Consider the following 14,599-nt stretch of genomic DNA (forward strand, 5'->3'; position numbering starts at 1 on the left):
AAACATATGAACAGCCACCGTCTAGCTATAGAAACTAAAAAACTAACACTGCTGCTCTCTCTCAAAAGTAGTTGCTATTAGTTAACCACTTTTTTATACTCTTTAAAAGCATGAAAAATTTGAGACTTATTAACTAATAAAAAAGCACAAACATGTTTAATAAATGAGAAATTAAAGATGATGGACCCCAACATCAGAGAACACAAACTATAAAAGAGCAATTAAATCTGGAAAAAGAAATTTATGTATCAAAAATTTTTTATAATAAAAAAAATTAGTCAAAATTAATCTCTAACATTATCGTTTTAATTAAGTGAGTGAGTGAATATAAAATGAAAAGACACCACATCCAACTCAAAACCTTAAGGTGTCAAGTTAATGGATCTCTCATCTTATAAACTATTCACTCTTCTTTACTTTCTTTGATGTGGGACTAATTTCATGCACCTCACACTTGCAACACTAACACATAATCCATCTTTTTTATATCCCTGCAAAAGTATCTTGTTAGCAAATTCACATTTAATTACACAATGAAAAGTATAAAATTAAAAAAATTATATATCTTTTACAAACTTTGACACACTAATTAAATTATTTATAATTTCATAAATATGTATTTATTTTTGAAAAAAAAATCACTTTTTAGATTCTAAAACATAAATTAAGAAGTTACCAATATGTAGAATAGGAATATTTTCACCATAATTTTCAATTTGGACTTGATCATCTGGTCCATGGTCCATTGTATTCAATTTCAGCTGAATTTGCTTGGAATGAAACTGGTTATGCTAGATGTATATTAAAATTAGTCATCAATATAAAATATATGTTATAATATAAATATATATTAAAAATAAATTAAATCATATATATATTTATATACAAATATATTGAAACTAATTTTAGTGACTGATTTTAGTATACGGCTATTCTTGTATTGCGGGACATGATCACATTCTCTACTTATGGCAGTGAATAAGTCTCTAATTTTGTATTGATTATAGTAAGCAATATTTGATAGTCTTCATCAAAGTCTTATAAAATAATTTTAATGTGTTCTTCAGTTGAAAGAGGATTTTCCAAAGTTGTAATAAAATCTGTAATATGCTTGATTTTAATGATTTAATTTGTTGGGGTTAATTTTTATTGATGTTTTTCTATTATAATCGTAAAATTTTCTTGTGTCTTCAAATGGGCTTGCCTAATAAACACAACTATATGCTATATGGATCGGAATAAATAAAATAAGTCATAAGGAAAATAAATACATGTATTTCAGATGTTTTTGTTTGGGTTTTAGGTGTGTGGCAGATTGAATTTCAATTTAATTAGTACGGTACGAACAACAGCTCTTCATTATTATAATTTAGGGCCAAATTAGTATGTACCTGCAAATCATCGTACGTATATATTTGGATATACATGGATATGGAAATGCTAATTGTTAATTGAATATTCTTTATTTAAGGGGTTGCGTGTGTATTTGATTTCATTTAGATTGAATATTTTATCCAATTTTTAATAATTATTTTAAAAGGATAACGAAATTTAAAAAAAAAATTAATCTTATCTCTTATCTTTTTTTTAGACTGATTAATTTCTATGTCAAAAAAAATAATATTGACTTTTCTTTAGTATAGGAATCTCGTTGTTCTTTTGAGATAATTCTTAGAGATCGGATTAAATTTTTTTCTTTTATCAAAGACCTCAATGTCTTTCAAAATAATTGTCAGAACTATTTTGGATTTTTCTCTTTCATTTAAATATGGTATGAAGTGCACATATGATATATGAATAAAATTAATTATATTATTTAAAACAAGGTGTAGTGCATGCCAAATTGCCATATACAAATAACATTATTATTACAAGAATTGGAAGTGATTATTAATCTATTATTTATTTATGACATTATTAATATTAATGTGTCAATAAATAGTATTTATTTCTTGTGTATTTTTATAATAATACATTATTACATAGGCGACTTTTTATTTTATTTTACATTTTTTTGGAAGTATATATAAACAAAAACGTAACTCATTGTATATAATAAGTATGGAAAAATTTTAAGTTTACCAGAAAATACCAGTGTTTCAATTATTTTAACTGTTGATTTCAATTAATATATATTATATATATTTTGTATAATTTAAATCAACGGTTAAAACAACTGAAACACCAATATTTCCAGTACACTTAAAACTCTTCCAATAAGTATTTGCTTTCTTAAAGACCTCCTTTTGAGTTTTGAATATGGTCATGGGTAGAAGCTGCATATATATTCGCATTCGAGGCCATATTCAAGAGAAGAAAGAGACAAGAGAGGAATATGATGATGTCTACATATCTGAACTTTCATAATTTTTTGTCATTTTAGTACTGATTTAATTAGAACACAAGCAAGTCAAAGATTTCGTTACAATATTTTTACATAATAATATTTTATTACATAACATTATATTAGTAAAAATAACTACTTTTTATATTAATTGCGTGAATAATCATCCAAAACAACGGATGTGATTTGTACGTAAAAAATAAATTCTCTGGACCATGTAAAACCCTCCCCCTTAAGAGTCCAATAAAAATATCAAGACTGTTTGACCAAAGTAAAGAAAGCATGAGAGATACATTGAAGAATTATAACAAAAAAATTATTTTAAGTTAGAAATAATGTAATTAAGCAGAATTTGTAAGTATATTGCCAAATTGAGTCTTGTCTATTGATTTGATGAAAAAGGTTTCTTCTTTAGCACCACTTGTAATAGACTACATTATTATTAGCCTTGCTTTCCACATTTAGTTGGTCTTCATTCTAAATTTCCAATTAACTTTTGCACTATAATCATTATTCAAGGAAAGCACAACAAACATGACTGAATGTTCCTGTTTATTAATTTTATTTTAATATTTTACTATGAGAAAATCTTGGAGAGTGAGAGCAATAAGCGCTAGAACTAAAGTATAACACTTTTTATTTTTTATATTGGGTTGAGAATAATATTATTTTGGATAGTAGATTATTGAGGTGTTATTTTTAAATATGACACTGATTAATTTGGAGTATAAAAATTAAACTCTTTGATTTGTGAGAGGTATAAAAATTGAATCTTTTGATTTATACTTAAATAAAATAAGATACAAAAATTAGATCTAATAATTTATGTACTTTTTAAATTTTTAAAAAACACTCAAAATTACGATGTTAAAAAATAGGTGAAAACTTAGGTACAGTCGACTTCATGTGAAGTTGATAACTGAGATTCGTTAAACGATTTAACTAATTTGACTAAATTTTTATCTAACGACTCTCAAATTATCAACTTTACGTGAAATTGACTGCAAGTGAGTTTTCACCAAAAAAATATCACTCATCTCACATTCACCCAAAAAAAATTACCCAAAGTATAAGCGTGAAATTTACTGTCCCCTCATTTTTGTGCCACTATTATGACCACAAAACATATGATTTATAATCATTATTAATCCATCCACAAACCACAATCGACCCTATATAGAATCTAGAGAAAAAGGTCATACTCTAGATCATGCCTTCAATTTGTTGCTAATGTCACTAATTATTTTTCTTGCTTCAACTTGGTGTCTACTCAAGCACATGCATAACGGCGCAAACATCAATAAATTGCAACTCTTTACTCTTGGACCTTTTTTCTCATAAGTTGAAAGCTTGAATAATTAGGAAATTAATCACTTGCATATTTGTTTACTTAATTACACGGGATAGTTAAACAAAGATTACTTGGTTTATTTGTATTTTCATATATATTTTGTAATATATTCATTCATTTAATTAGATTATTAGATCTGAATGAGAGATTATTTCAATCTAAAATATAATGCTCTATATAAACTTTAGGAAGAAAAAAGTGTAGGACCTTTTTACTTATCCAAGTCCGTCATTGGACCTGGTCTCTTCCCTTTTACATAATAAAATCTTCGTGAAGTCAAGATTCTAATCCTATCAACTTTACTTTTTTCTTCTTTGAAACTTCAAATAATATATATATGGAAGGAGTTTTAAGTGTATCGGAAATACCGGTGTTTTATATTTTTAAGAAATAAATTAATAAATATTAAATAAGACAAATTTTTTTTTTGTTTCTTTAATATTACCCTTTGCAAAAATTATTTGTCAAATTTGAGAAAAGAGCAACTAACTAGGAATGTTTCATGGGTGGTGAACAATATAATTACTACTACTCTTCTTTATCTATCAACTCTTTCTTTTTAGTAGTTCTTAACTTCTTATTTCCTTAGCTTCCCTTTAATGACTAGGATAAGGTAATTTTGAAGTTAAATAATTTATATTGATAAAAGTTTTCTACCCTTATGTTTTCATTGTGATTAAAGATGCACTTGTTGAGAAATATGACATTATCATAATTCTTCAAATTAAAATTTCAAATAAATATTAAAAATTATTTTCCGAAAAATAAAACATAATTCAAAATCTGCCATGAATTGAAGAACAATCACTACAATGGCAGTGGTTGTCCTCGTTTGACTAGTTTGTCATATATGGTTGAACAATGGAACATTATTTAAAATCTTCAAAGCTGAATTATGCATTGAAAAGATGATACTATAACAAACAAAATACATAATCGGATAAATAATTTCCTAATTTTAAAAACACTCAATTGGAGAAAATATTATATATGTATTATTAAATAATTGATAAGAAATAAGAAAAACTATGTTATTCACACACACACATATACACACAAAAAAAATATTGTAAATATAATTTGTTAATTAAAAACAGTGAGAGAGACACATAAAGTACGCTTAGAAAGTTACCACTCAGACAGCTTTAGATCTTTTATAGATGATATGATGAACACTTTACTGACTTGGAGAGAAAATAAAAAAATCTTTATGTGTGTAGAAAAACACTATTTCTACACCCCATTTTTAATATTTTCCACTATTCATTCTTCTTTTGGTTCTTTAATATCTTCTCACATTTTAATTTCTTTGTCACTTTTTTTTCCTTATTACATTCTTCTTATTCTTTTTCCAACCTATTATTATATACTCTTTTGTCTCTTTTTTATGTAGTTATCAATTTTTTTTTCTTCTAAGTCATTATAACTTAATTTTTTTTTTTTGGAAGTTACATATGTTTCTTTTTGGACTTTAAAGTGGAGCTCTTGAACGGATCTGGTCCAGGCTACTTAATTTTAGTCAACCACTTCAGGCCAGGCCACTTTTGGGCCATTCCTGATTAACCTAATTTGGGTTTGGGTTAGTTAATTAGAATTTTGAGATTAGATTTCCATTGTTCATACTTTGTCTTTGTAATAAAAATTAGTTCGTTAGTTTTTGGTTTACTCTTTTGGGACCTTAATCTTTTTGGAAACAATTCTGAGTAACTAAGAAGCCCATAAACTATAAAAAAAAATAAGAAGCCCATAAACCCTATAAAAAAAACTAGGCACGTCATTCTAGAGATTTCCACTGCCTCAAAGGAAATGCCAATAATGCCCCTTTCGTTGTCTTCGTTACTTAATCTGCAAGTCTCTACGGCGTCGTTTTGGAGGTCGTAGATGGCAGGGATTACGAGCCCGAAGGCCTACTGAAGGGGAACCTCGTCGATTGGAACACTGCTGAGTAGAGGGGTTACTGAAGGTGGCAAAAATTTAATGGCTAGCGCCGCCGATCAGATTAGGGATTTGGGGAATCTGAATCTCAACCTGAGGTAGGTTTCGAACCCTATATCAAACACTTACGCTATGTTTGTTACGATGGAAAATAGGAGGGATTTGATATGGGGGGAAAGAAATAGAAAGGAAATAAATATTTTCACTTGTTTGGTTTTGAAAGAATATGGGAAGGGAAAATATAACAGTAGCAAAAAGTGATGTGGGGTCCAGTAAAAATTTTTCTTCCCAACTAAGGGGAGAAAACGGAAGGAAAACTCATTTGTTCATTCCATTTTATCATTCCAAACATACCTATGGAAATTAAATTCCACTTTTATTTCTTTCCTTTCTATTTCTTTTCACTCAATTTCTCTCCTTCCTATTTCTTTCCACTCCCAAACAAAGCATTAGAGATGATGTATTGATCGATTATGGCAAATTGTGGATCTTTGCATACTGATACTAGTTCTTTATTCATGTTGGAATAAAGAAACTTTTATTTGAGTGGAATAACGAACTTTACAGCGTTGATGACTACTCCAAAAGAGGGTCCTCTCTTTCCCGCCATTTCTTACTACTTACTACTTACAAAGGCCCCTTTGGCAAAAACAAAAACACAAGTAGATACCATGCAAAAACAAGAAACATTGCTAAGCTATGCCTTTCACATTCATCTTAGATGACAGTTCCACTTGGAATCAATGCATCCTTGATTATTGTCACAATCCCACTTTTTATGAAGTACCCATCTGTTTCCCTTGCAGCTTCTTGCACATTGTCACCGTTTATGATCTGAGTCACAACATTGCACCTAAAAGTTAGTTACATTATCTAAAACCAAATAAGGGTAGAAAACTCATGTGTACAATCTTCTACAAAGGCATTTGATTTGGAGACTGTCGCATGACACAAATACAGAACAAAGTTTTCTATCTCTGTATGTTGTATCCTGCGACGTTGCTAAACGAGGCCTTAGTGTACTAAGTTCATCAGATTATATACAAAACTATGAAAGCAACAACTTTTGAAGATTAATAGGACAAAATGGCATATGTTTACCTTGACATTTTCCCCAATTCGCGCATTCTTGTCAATGATTGCCCTTTTGATATGAGAATTCTTGCCAATGCCAATTGGAACACTGCCTTTAGCCGCCAGGAACCTCTTGTCTTTTTTTATATACTAATTTTTATATTTATTAATTTGTAAAAAATTACTTTATATTATCAAGACAGATAAATTGAAACCTTTTCTAATAATAAAAACCTAATTAACTGAAAAAAGACCTAGTATTATTAATTAATAATGTATGCAAACTATGTCCTTAATTTTAGTTTAAAATTCTCTATTTAAAGATTTATTTCAATTTTTTTTCCCTTTTCGTGTCTTATATTATAATTTGATTCGAATCACATTGGTTCAATGGCAAAACTTTCAATGCATGAATATTAAGTTTATTTTATTTGAATGAGATGAACTACTTAAATTTTAGCGATACGTTATATGCTTATTATGGTATATATTAAGAGTGATATTCATAATTCATACTATGTATATAAAAGTGGTACATAACTACATATATTTATTTTTTTAATATTTATAGATTGAGATACTTATTATATTTATTTGTAGGAGTGACTCATTTGATTGAAAACTTGTGTCGACACATTGTGGTAAAACGACAATGAACATTTGGCATGATAGATTGGCAAGTGGAGTGAAAATAATAATAATAAAAGGTTGGAGGAATGAAAGATGATTTGTGTATTTCCAAAATTGATTTTGCAATTTACACCGTCCTTTTAATTTCAATTAGGACAAAGATAATAATACAAGAAGAGAGGGACAGGCATGCAATGACCACCGTTGAGAGTGTTACTTGCCACATATAGGGGTGAGCACGGGTCAGTTTGGTTCGAGTTTATGGTCAAATTAAAACCGAACCGATTAAAGTATAATTAGATTAGTTTGATTCGGATTTACATTTTTTTTATATATGTACTCAAATCAAACCAAACCGATTAAAAATGGATTGGTTCGGTCCGAGTAATTGGGTATTCGATAACTTTAAAATTCATAAAAAAATCTAAATTTTTATCTTTAAAATTCAACAAATACAATAAACATATAATATCAATAAAAATAACACAAACATGTTAAATACTAAATACATTAAAAACTAAACTCATTAAAATCCAAACATATTAATAATGAATAATCATTGTCTAATGAAAAAGCCATATATATTTTTTATTTTTTTATTTAATTAATATATGATCGAGTTCGAAAGTTGGTTCGGGTTCCGCACCCCTAAAACTAATATCCGAACCAATCACTTACAAAAGTCATCGGTTTGATTCGGATTGAACCCGATTACCCATTGGTTTCAGAACCAATTTAATTGGTTCGGTTCGAGTTCGGACGGATAATCGGGTACCCGCTACCCGTACTCACCCCTAACGCCCACACATTAGTCAGAAACCAATGTATTTTAATTGAAAAATAATCAATTATATTAAATATATATAAAAAATTAGCTACCAAATTAACAACTCATATAAATACATTTGAAGCACAAAATAAAAATTGAAAATATATAATAACTATTTGACTGATTTGGTAGCGTATTTTTATGTCTATATATCATTTTTGAAAAAATATACCAAACTAATTGATGAGTTTGGATGGAGTCTAAAGTCTAAACTTTGATTTAACCAAACCTTATAGAATGCATTAAATAAATATATATGGATGGGTAGCTACAGCTTTCTATGTAAATCCCTTTAAAATTATAGGGTACATAGCTTGCACTTGAAAAAGATTAGGTATGACTTGGGATCTCTAAATTTTAATAATATTTTTTTAATTCCCTATATAGGTTTAAAAAATATGGAAAGTTCTAAAGGGTTGCCAGCTCAAGAATCTACCAAGTTTGCTCAGTGCTTATTGCCTTATTATATGAACGTATTTTCATTGAATATGTGATAAATATGGTCATAATGAGCACTCAATAACAAAGTAATCAGATTGCGACAAGCATAGTATCATCATTAAATTATTGTAAGATATTTAGGGATGGAGGTATGAGAGGCTTATAAGGAACAGAGGATTCAACGGTTCATAAGAGAGACCTTACTTGAAAATTAGAGAATATAAATTAGAAGCTGAGGCATCCACTGCGTTTGTAGTCCAACGGTTAGGATAATTGCCTTCCAAGCAATAGACCCGGGTTCGACTCCCGGCAAACGCATGTATTTGTTTTTTAAAACGATTTTCAATTATTATATTCGCACGAAATCTTACTACAGCCTTAAATTGGATTAATGCAATGTACAGATATAGATTTATATTTATATGCTTATAATTATTAGGGTTGTACTGTGTCCCTAAAGTTGAATAATTGATTGTTAATCCATACTGCATGCTTTGGACTTTGAGAGTTTGGTACCTGCATAATTTATTGATCTGATACGGGTATATATTGATTGCTTATAATATTAACTTTGTAACAATTCACTCTTGGTCATCTTTTTATATGAAAGATCAATGACTTGATCTCAAAGCTCATTGCACCTCTTAACTGATGTTAGGTGAGTTTGGTAAGGGATATTGGTAGTATAGATCACATGGATAGCATCATAGTCCTCTACTTTTTCTTTTTCCTGCTTATGTAAGAGTAAACCATGCACTGACACTGATAACTTCTCATTTGCATTGGAGTATGCTTTCATTGCATGCCACTCATGTCACGGCTTAAAGAGGAATGGGCCTCTCTGACACTCACAAGGACAATGTTGTTCTTTGTAGTAATATGTTGTCCATTTCCATGCAATGAATTGTGACTTGTGAGTACCGGGAAAGGGACATGTATGCAGTATGCTTCATAATTTTGCATTTATTTATAATTCTTTTAATTTCTTTTTTAAATTGATGTATGGAATGTAAATTATGTATGAAATAAAAATCATTGGACCAAAAATGCAAGCTCTTTCAATAGAAGAATCCTATGTTCCGAAGTTGCAATCACCATGGGTCCATTTTCCTTAATTAAAGTGTGTATGGCAGGTTGAATTGAAATTGCTCTACATGGACGGCAGCCTCTCCACCCTTCTCAACCCTGATCAGTTTCGCCGCAATTGCTTCACACAATACCGAGACATGAAGTCCATGGATCCTGCTGAGCTCCTTGGAATTTTACCGACATGCCATTTTGGCAGATTCTGCTCAAACAAGTACCTTAGCATTGTCCATCCAAAGATGGAGGAGTCTTGTTTGGCAATTTGGAGCAGCAGAGTCAAGTCTGTTGAGGAAACCATCCAAGGACAAAGTTTTAAGGCTGTGTTGTTGCTTCATTTGGTTGCAGTCTCACTTAAACTTGCACCAAGTCACTTTGAGGCAAGTCCTGGAGCTGAGTTCCATAAAGAGTATATGCAGTGTGGTGAGATTTTCAGGTTGGAGAGTACCACCTGGATATGTTGTAGGCTTTCCTGTTAGTGTTAGCCCTGGGTTTAAGCTTGGAAATGGGTCTATCATAAAGGCTAGAGTTTACTTGATGAGTCTAACACTCCAACAATAGGCGTAGAGCCAAGAATAGCCGTAATAGAAGTCACTTGATCAGAGAAAAATTTTTATTTTGATGCGAAAACCCATAAAATTTCACGTTTGTATTAGTGTTAGTATATTTCCAATATATCAATGTATAAATAAACAAGCCACACTATCTCATAAACATTCTTGAATACTCATTGATAAGACTAGCTAAACTAATGGCATAACGACCAAAAGAACCCCAAGAGTAACAGCCAAAAAAAAAAATGATAACGGGAATGATCAAGACAATAGTACATTGGATGCTGTTGAATATGGTACAAGAATGAACTTCGACCTCGCGTATCAAACTTCAACAAAGTAAAAAAGGCGTATCTGAAAAAAAACCCCTATTAAATTGTTCATCATCATTGCTTCCAATCTACACCACAATAAACTGCTTGATCTCCAAGCTCCTCCTCAATTCGCAGTAGCTGCATCAAAATTCAAATCATAGTACTACAGGCTAAAATATTGAATGACTAACACCCTAAAATGACAGTAAGCAAACCAAAAAGTCTACATCCATCAAGATAGTAGATAGTTCACAAAACTCTGCTTAGACTTGTGCATGAAGTTTAGCAGTATGGATAGAGAAGGGTGTCTAACTGGTTTGTCATGCTAAATAAATAATTTCCATCTTTTTGCAACGATAGTCGGATGAAGAATAATGGTTAGCAGGTCAATATTTGAAGTAAGCCACAAAAGTGCACTAATTCCATCAGCATAAGAAATAAGAAAGAGACCTGGATGTACTTCTCTAGTCGCTCGCCTCTGCAAGGAGCTCCTGCTTTGATCTGACCAACGGAAAGGCCAACAGATAAATCAGCTATGAAAGAGTCTATAGTTTCCCCACATCTATGAGAAGTTACCACTCCCCAATGTGCTTCCTTTGCCTGCTTCACCACCTCAATGACCTCTGTAACAGTTCCAACTTGGTTGATCTACATTACAATGGGAAATCATCACATTTGTTGTTTCATTTTCAGGAAAGATACACGGAAGGGCACAAAGAGAAGGATTTATATATCCTCTTAAATGACCAAAAAACTAAAGCTAAAACGCACTGGAAAAACTAAGGTGCAGTCAAGCTAATATATTTATATAAAGTGGCTTTGTAAACTCTATCTTCTAATGTATTTTGCACAAAAAGCAACCTTTTTGCAAACTCTGGATATCCAACACCCCTATTAATGAAACAGGATTAATTCTATGAAGAAAAAGTGGGAACAATTTTGAACTAAACAAAGGAACCCCTTCAAAGTTCATTTAAATTATAATCAGTTACCTTAAGAAGAAGAGCATTACATGCATACTCTAGTATTGCTCTCTCAATGCGTTTTACATTAGACATCAAAAGATCATCCCCAACTACCTGCATAACATTGGAATGAGGGGAAACCATTCAAAGAAGTATCCAGTAGATCAAGTAAACATCTCATTGGTAACATGTCAGTATATTTCTAAACTTAAAACCACAATCAGGCAACAGAGATTCTGTATTGTGAAAATGTGGCATTAATACAAAGTTATTTTTCATTTAAAATGTTCTGTAATAACCAAAAGGATAGGGCGTACACCATAGCATCTAGCACAACTTAACAAGGACAGAGATTGAATGTGCATTAACTCATATAAAATATCAATTGCATAAGAAATTACACCTGACAAATTCCAGTACTAGAGAAACGCTTGATATGTTCCCAATCTTCCTTGTCAAATGGATCTTCTATTGATACAATTGGGAAATCTGCATATTCAGAAAGAAAGATACAAAACAAGCATGAAGTATAGCCTAGACGACGTATGATATCATTAGGAAAAAAAATATAGTTAGAAAATTACTGACCATTACATAACTCCCTGTACAACTCCACCATATCCTCCGCTGACAAAAAATTCTGTCCTGACTTTTGAGGAGATTTGAAGTCCAGATCATATCTTGTACCTATATCAGGGGAAACACATATACTGCTTCAAGGTAGTCAAAGGTAAAAGATTTCTCGGAAGTGTAATAGAATTGTTAACATCTGTAGGAAGGATAGTAGCTTTGTTGTAACAGAAACTGCATCTATTTTTTTGAAAGTGACACTGAAATAGTAAAGACAATTCATATAAAGCAATTCATTTTAATAGCATTATGCAATATTATAGTAAGCACGTATCAGCATATTCCATCTTCTGAACATCTAGAGGTACAAAAGAGACTGAAAATTGCAATTACCTATACAAAAGTTAGTAGCAGCAACATCAAGTGCTATCTGTATTTTGTCAGTATAACCAGCTCGGCGAATTGCCTCCTTTACAAGATCCAGGGCTTCTCTAAAGCTGATGATACTTAACTTAAGTCAGCTGAATGAAATAAATCAAAAGAACTCTGAAAGTAATAACTTTAGATTTAAGAAAAATGAAAAAAAAATTAATATTATTCTCACTTGTTAGGATCTTTTCCAAATGTATTATTATTAAGCACATGCATCTTTAACATAACTAATTATGCTTTCATACCCTTTTTAGTAAAAGACTACATAACAAACAATAAAATAGCTTGCCTGGAGACATTAGGAGCAAAGCCACCACTTTCACCAACATTACAGTCATGTGTACCATATTTTTCTGTTATAACAGCCTGCCCTTTTATCATCAACCAGAAAATTAATGTATCAGCTTAAACATACTATCTGCTAGTGGCTGCTAGGATTCTTTAATCCAATGAAAAATAAGGCTGAGAAACAACAAACTGGACTTTGAGGAGATCAAAGGGAAATCAGAACATAGATAAATAAGTAAAATCACCTTCAAGTGATGATAGGTCTCGGTGCCCATTTGCAGAGCTTCCACAAATCTATTTGCTCCGGTTGGGAGGATCATTATTTCCTAACGACACAAACTATATAAGAAAGCTTTACATGTGTGAAAGAATCGTCTACACAACAAAGCAGCAGACAGAACACAGAACTTAATCACTTATAAGCCTAACTACAGCAAGATTACTCACACACTTATAAGCATGGCTAAAAAATGAAGCAAAGTGAAACAGAAGCTATACCTGAATGGCCAGATTATTGCCCGCATGCTTTCCGCCGCTGATAACAGTAAAGGCCGGAACAGGAAGCATGGGACTGACTTTTCCATACAGGTCAGCAATGTGCCTGTAAAGTGGCACCTGAAATTACAGAAACAATCATACTGGCTTTCCACCTTAAAAACTGAACGATCATGAACTTCTTGTTATTTAACCCCCCAAAAGATAAAAGACTTGAGAAAAGCATGCCTCTTTTTCAGCAGCTCCAGCTTTACAGGCAGCAATGGACACGGCTAAAATAGCATTAGCTCCAAGTTCACCCTGAAAAAATAAAAAAAAAAAAACTAAAAATCAGCAGCAACAAAAACAATGAACAAAGAGAAATAGTGATTGGTTGTTCAAAGGGAAAGAATGTGAGAAATTAAGGGACCTTCTTCTCGGTTTTGTCGAGGTCAATCATGGCCTGATCAATCTGTGACTGAAGAGTGGGATCCATACCAACAAGCGCTTCAGAAATCTTGTCATTGATGTTCTTCACAGCCTTAGCAACCCCGTTTCCAAGGTAGACGCCTTTGTCGCCGTCCCTAAGCTCGACGGCCTCGTACATGCCGGAGGAGTCGCCGGAGGGGACGGAGGCGCGGAAAACACCTTTGTTGGTATGAAGGTCCACTTCCACCGTTGGAATTCCCCTGCTATCGAGGATCTGACGTGCCTTCACTTTTGTGATGACTGATTGCACTGATTTCTTCATGTGATTCGACTGAATAAACAAACAAACAAAAAAAGGAATCGATTGAGAGAAGAGGAAAACGGAGAAATGACGAGAGAAGAGAGAAGAGTGAAGAGTAGGTTACGATGAAGAGGACGGGATCGGGGGTTTTAGCCCTAACGGCGGCATTGACAGCATCCTCGAGTTTTCGAGAGAGCATGTGCTTGTCCAGGTACTCCTGCACTGACATTTTTGTTTTCCACTAATTCAATTCAATTCAAATGCTTCGTCTTCAACACACAGACACAGTAACCGTAATTGAGAACTGAGAATTGTTCTTCCGCTGCGACGGAAACACGCTTCTGCAGCTGAAGCTGCTAGCTACCTAGCTGGAGATTCTCGGAGACGACGTCGTATTCCTTACGTAACTTGCCTTTCCAATTTTACCCTTTTTAAATATAATTTACCCAAAAAAGAAAAAAGAGAACGTTTCTGTGACTCTTTGCAGGCACAAAATCGTATTTGACAAATGAAATATGGAGAGAGATATTGTGTCCAAAAATATTGAATTGATATATTTTGTGTTCATTTTGTCACAGATATAAC

At 31.9% G+C, this 14,599-nt stretch overlaps 1 protein-coding gene, 1 long non-coding RNA gene and 1 other non-coding gene across 3 annotated transcripts; 1 reads left to right on the forward strand and 2 right to left on the reverse strand.

Annotated features, from left to right (window-relative positions):
* Window positions 6,127–6,845, reverse strand: LOC107609025. The gene is made up of 2 exons (XR_001613049.2): window positions 6,732–6,845; window positions 6,127–6,464 (listed from the first exon to the last, which is right to left on the reverse strand). It is a non-coding gene; the product is annotated as an uncharacterized LOC107609025 (long non-coding RNA).
* TRNAG-UCC lies at window positions 8,851–8,922 on the forward strand. Its single transcript has one exon. It is a non-coding gene; the product is annotated as a tRNA-Gly (tRNA).
* LOC107609024 (cytosolic enolase 3) lies at window positions 10,352–14,420 on the reverse strand. The gene is made up of 12 exons (XM_016310842.2): window positions 14,139–14,420; window positions 13,715–14,044; window positions 13,534–13,605; window positions 13,309–13,425; window positions 13,056–13,136; window positions 12,812–12,888; window positions 12,484–12,587; window positions 12,109–12,207; window positions 11,924–12,009; window positions 11,548–11,634; window positions 11,006–11,203; window positions 10,352–10,693 (listed from the first exon to the last, which is right to left on the reverse strand). The coding sequence occupies exons 1-12, from the start codon at window positions 14,241–14,243 to the stop codon at window positions 10,628–10,630; spliced, it is 1,422 nt and encodes a 473-aa protein (XP_016166328.1). The 5' UTR covers window positions 14,244–14,420; the 3' UTR covers window positions 10,352–10,627.

This window comes from Arachis ipaensis, chromosome B07 (genome assembly GCF_000816755.2).
Source record: "Arachis ipaensis cultivar K30076 chromosome B07, Araip1.1, whole genome shotgun sequence".
NCBI classification, from domain to species: Eukaryota; Viridiplantae; Streptophyta; class Magnoliopsida; order Fabales; family Fabaceae; genus Arachis; species Arachis ipaensis.

Coding starts and splice junctions, on each gene's coding strand:
- LOC107609024 (XM_016310842.2), bottom strand. CDS start 14,243: ATGTCAGTGCAGGAGTACCTGGACAAGCACATGCTCTCTCGAAAACTC. Junction 12,208..12,483: donor TGCTACTAACTTTTGTATAG/GTAATTGCAATT, acceptor CCCCTGATATAG/GTACAAGATATGATCTGGAC. Junction 10,694..11,005: donor GACTAGAGAAGTACATCCAG/GTCTCTTTCTTA, acceptor ATTTTGATGCAG/CTACTGCGAATTGAGGAGGA.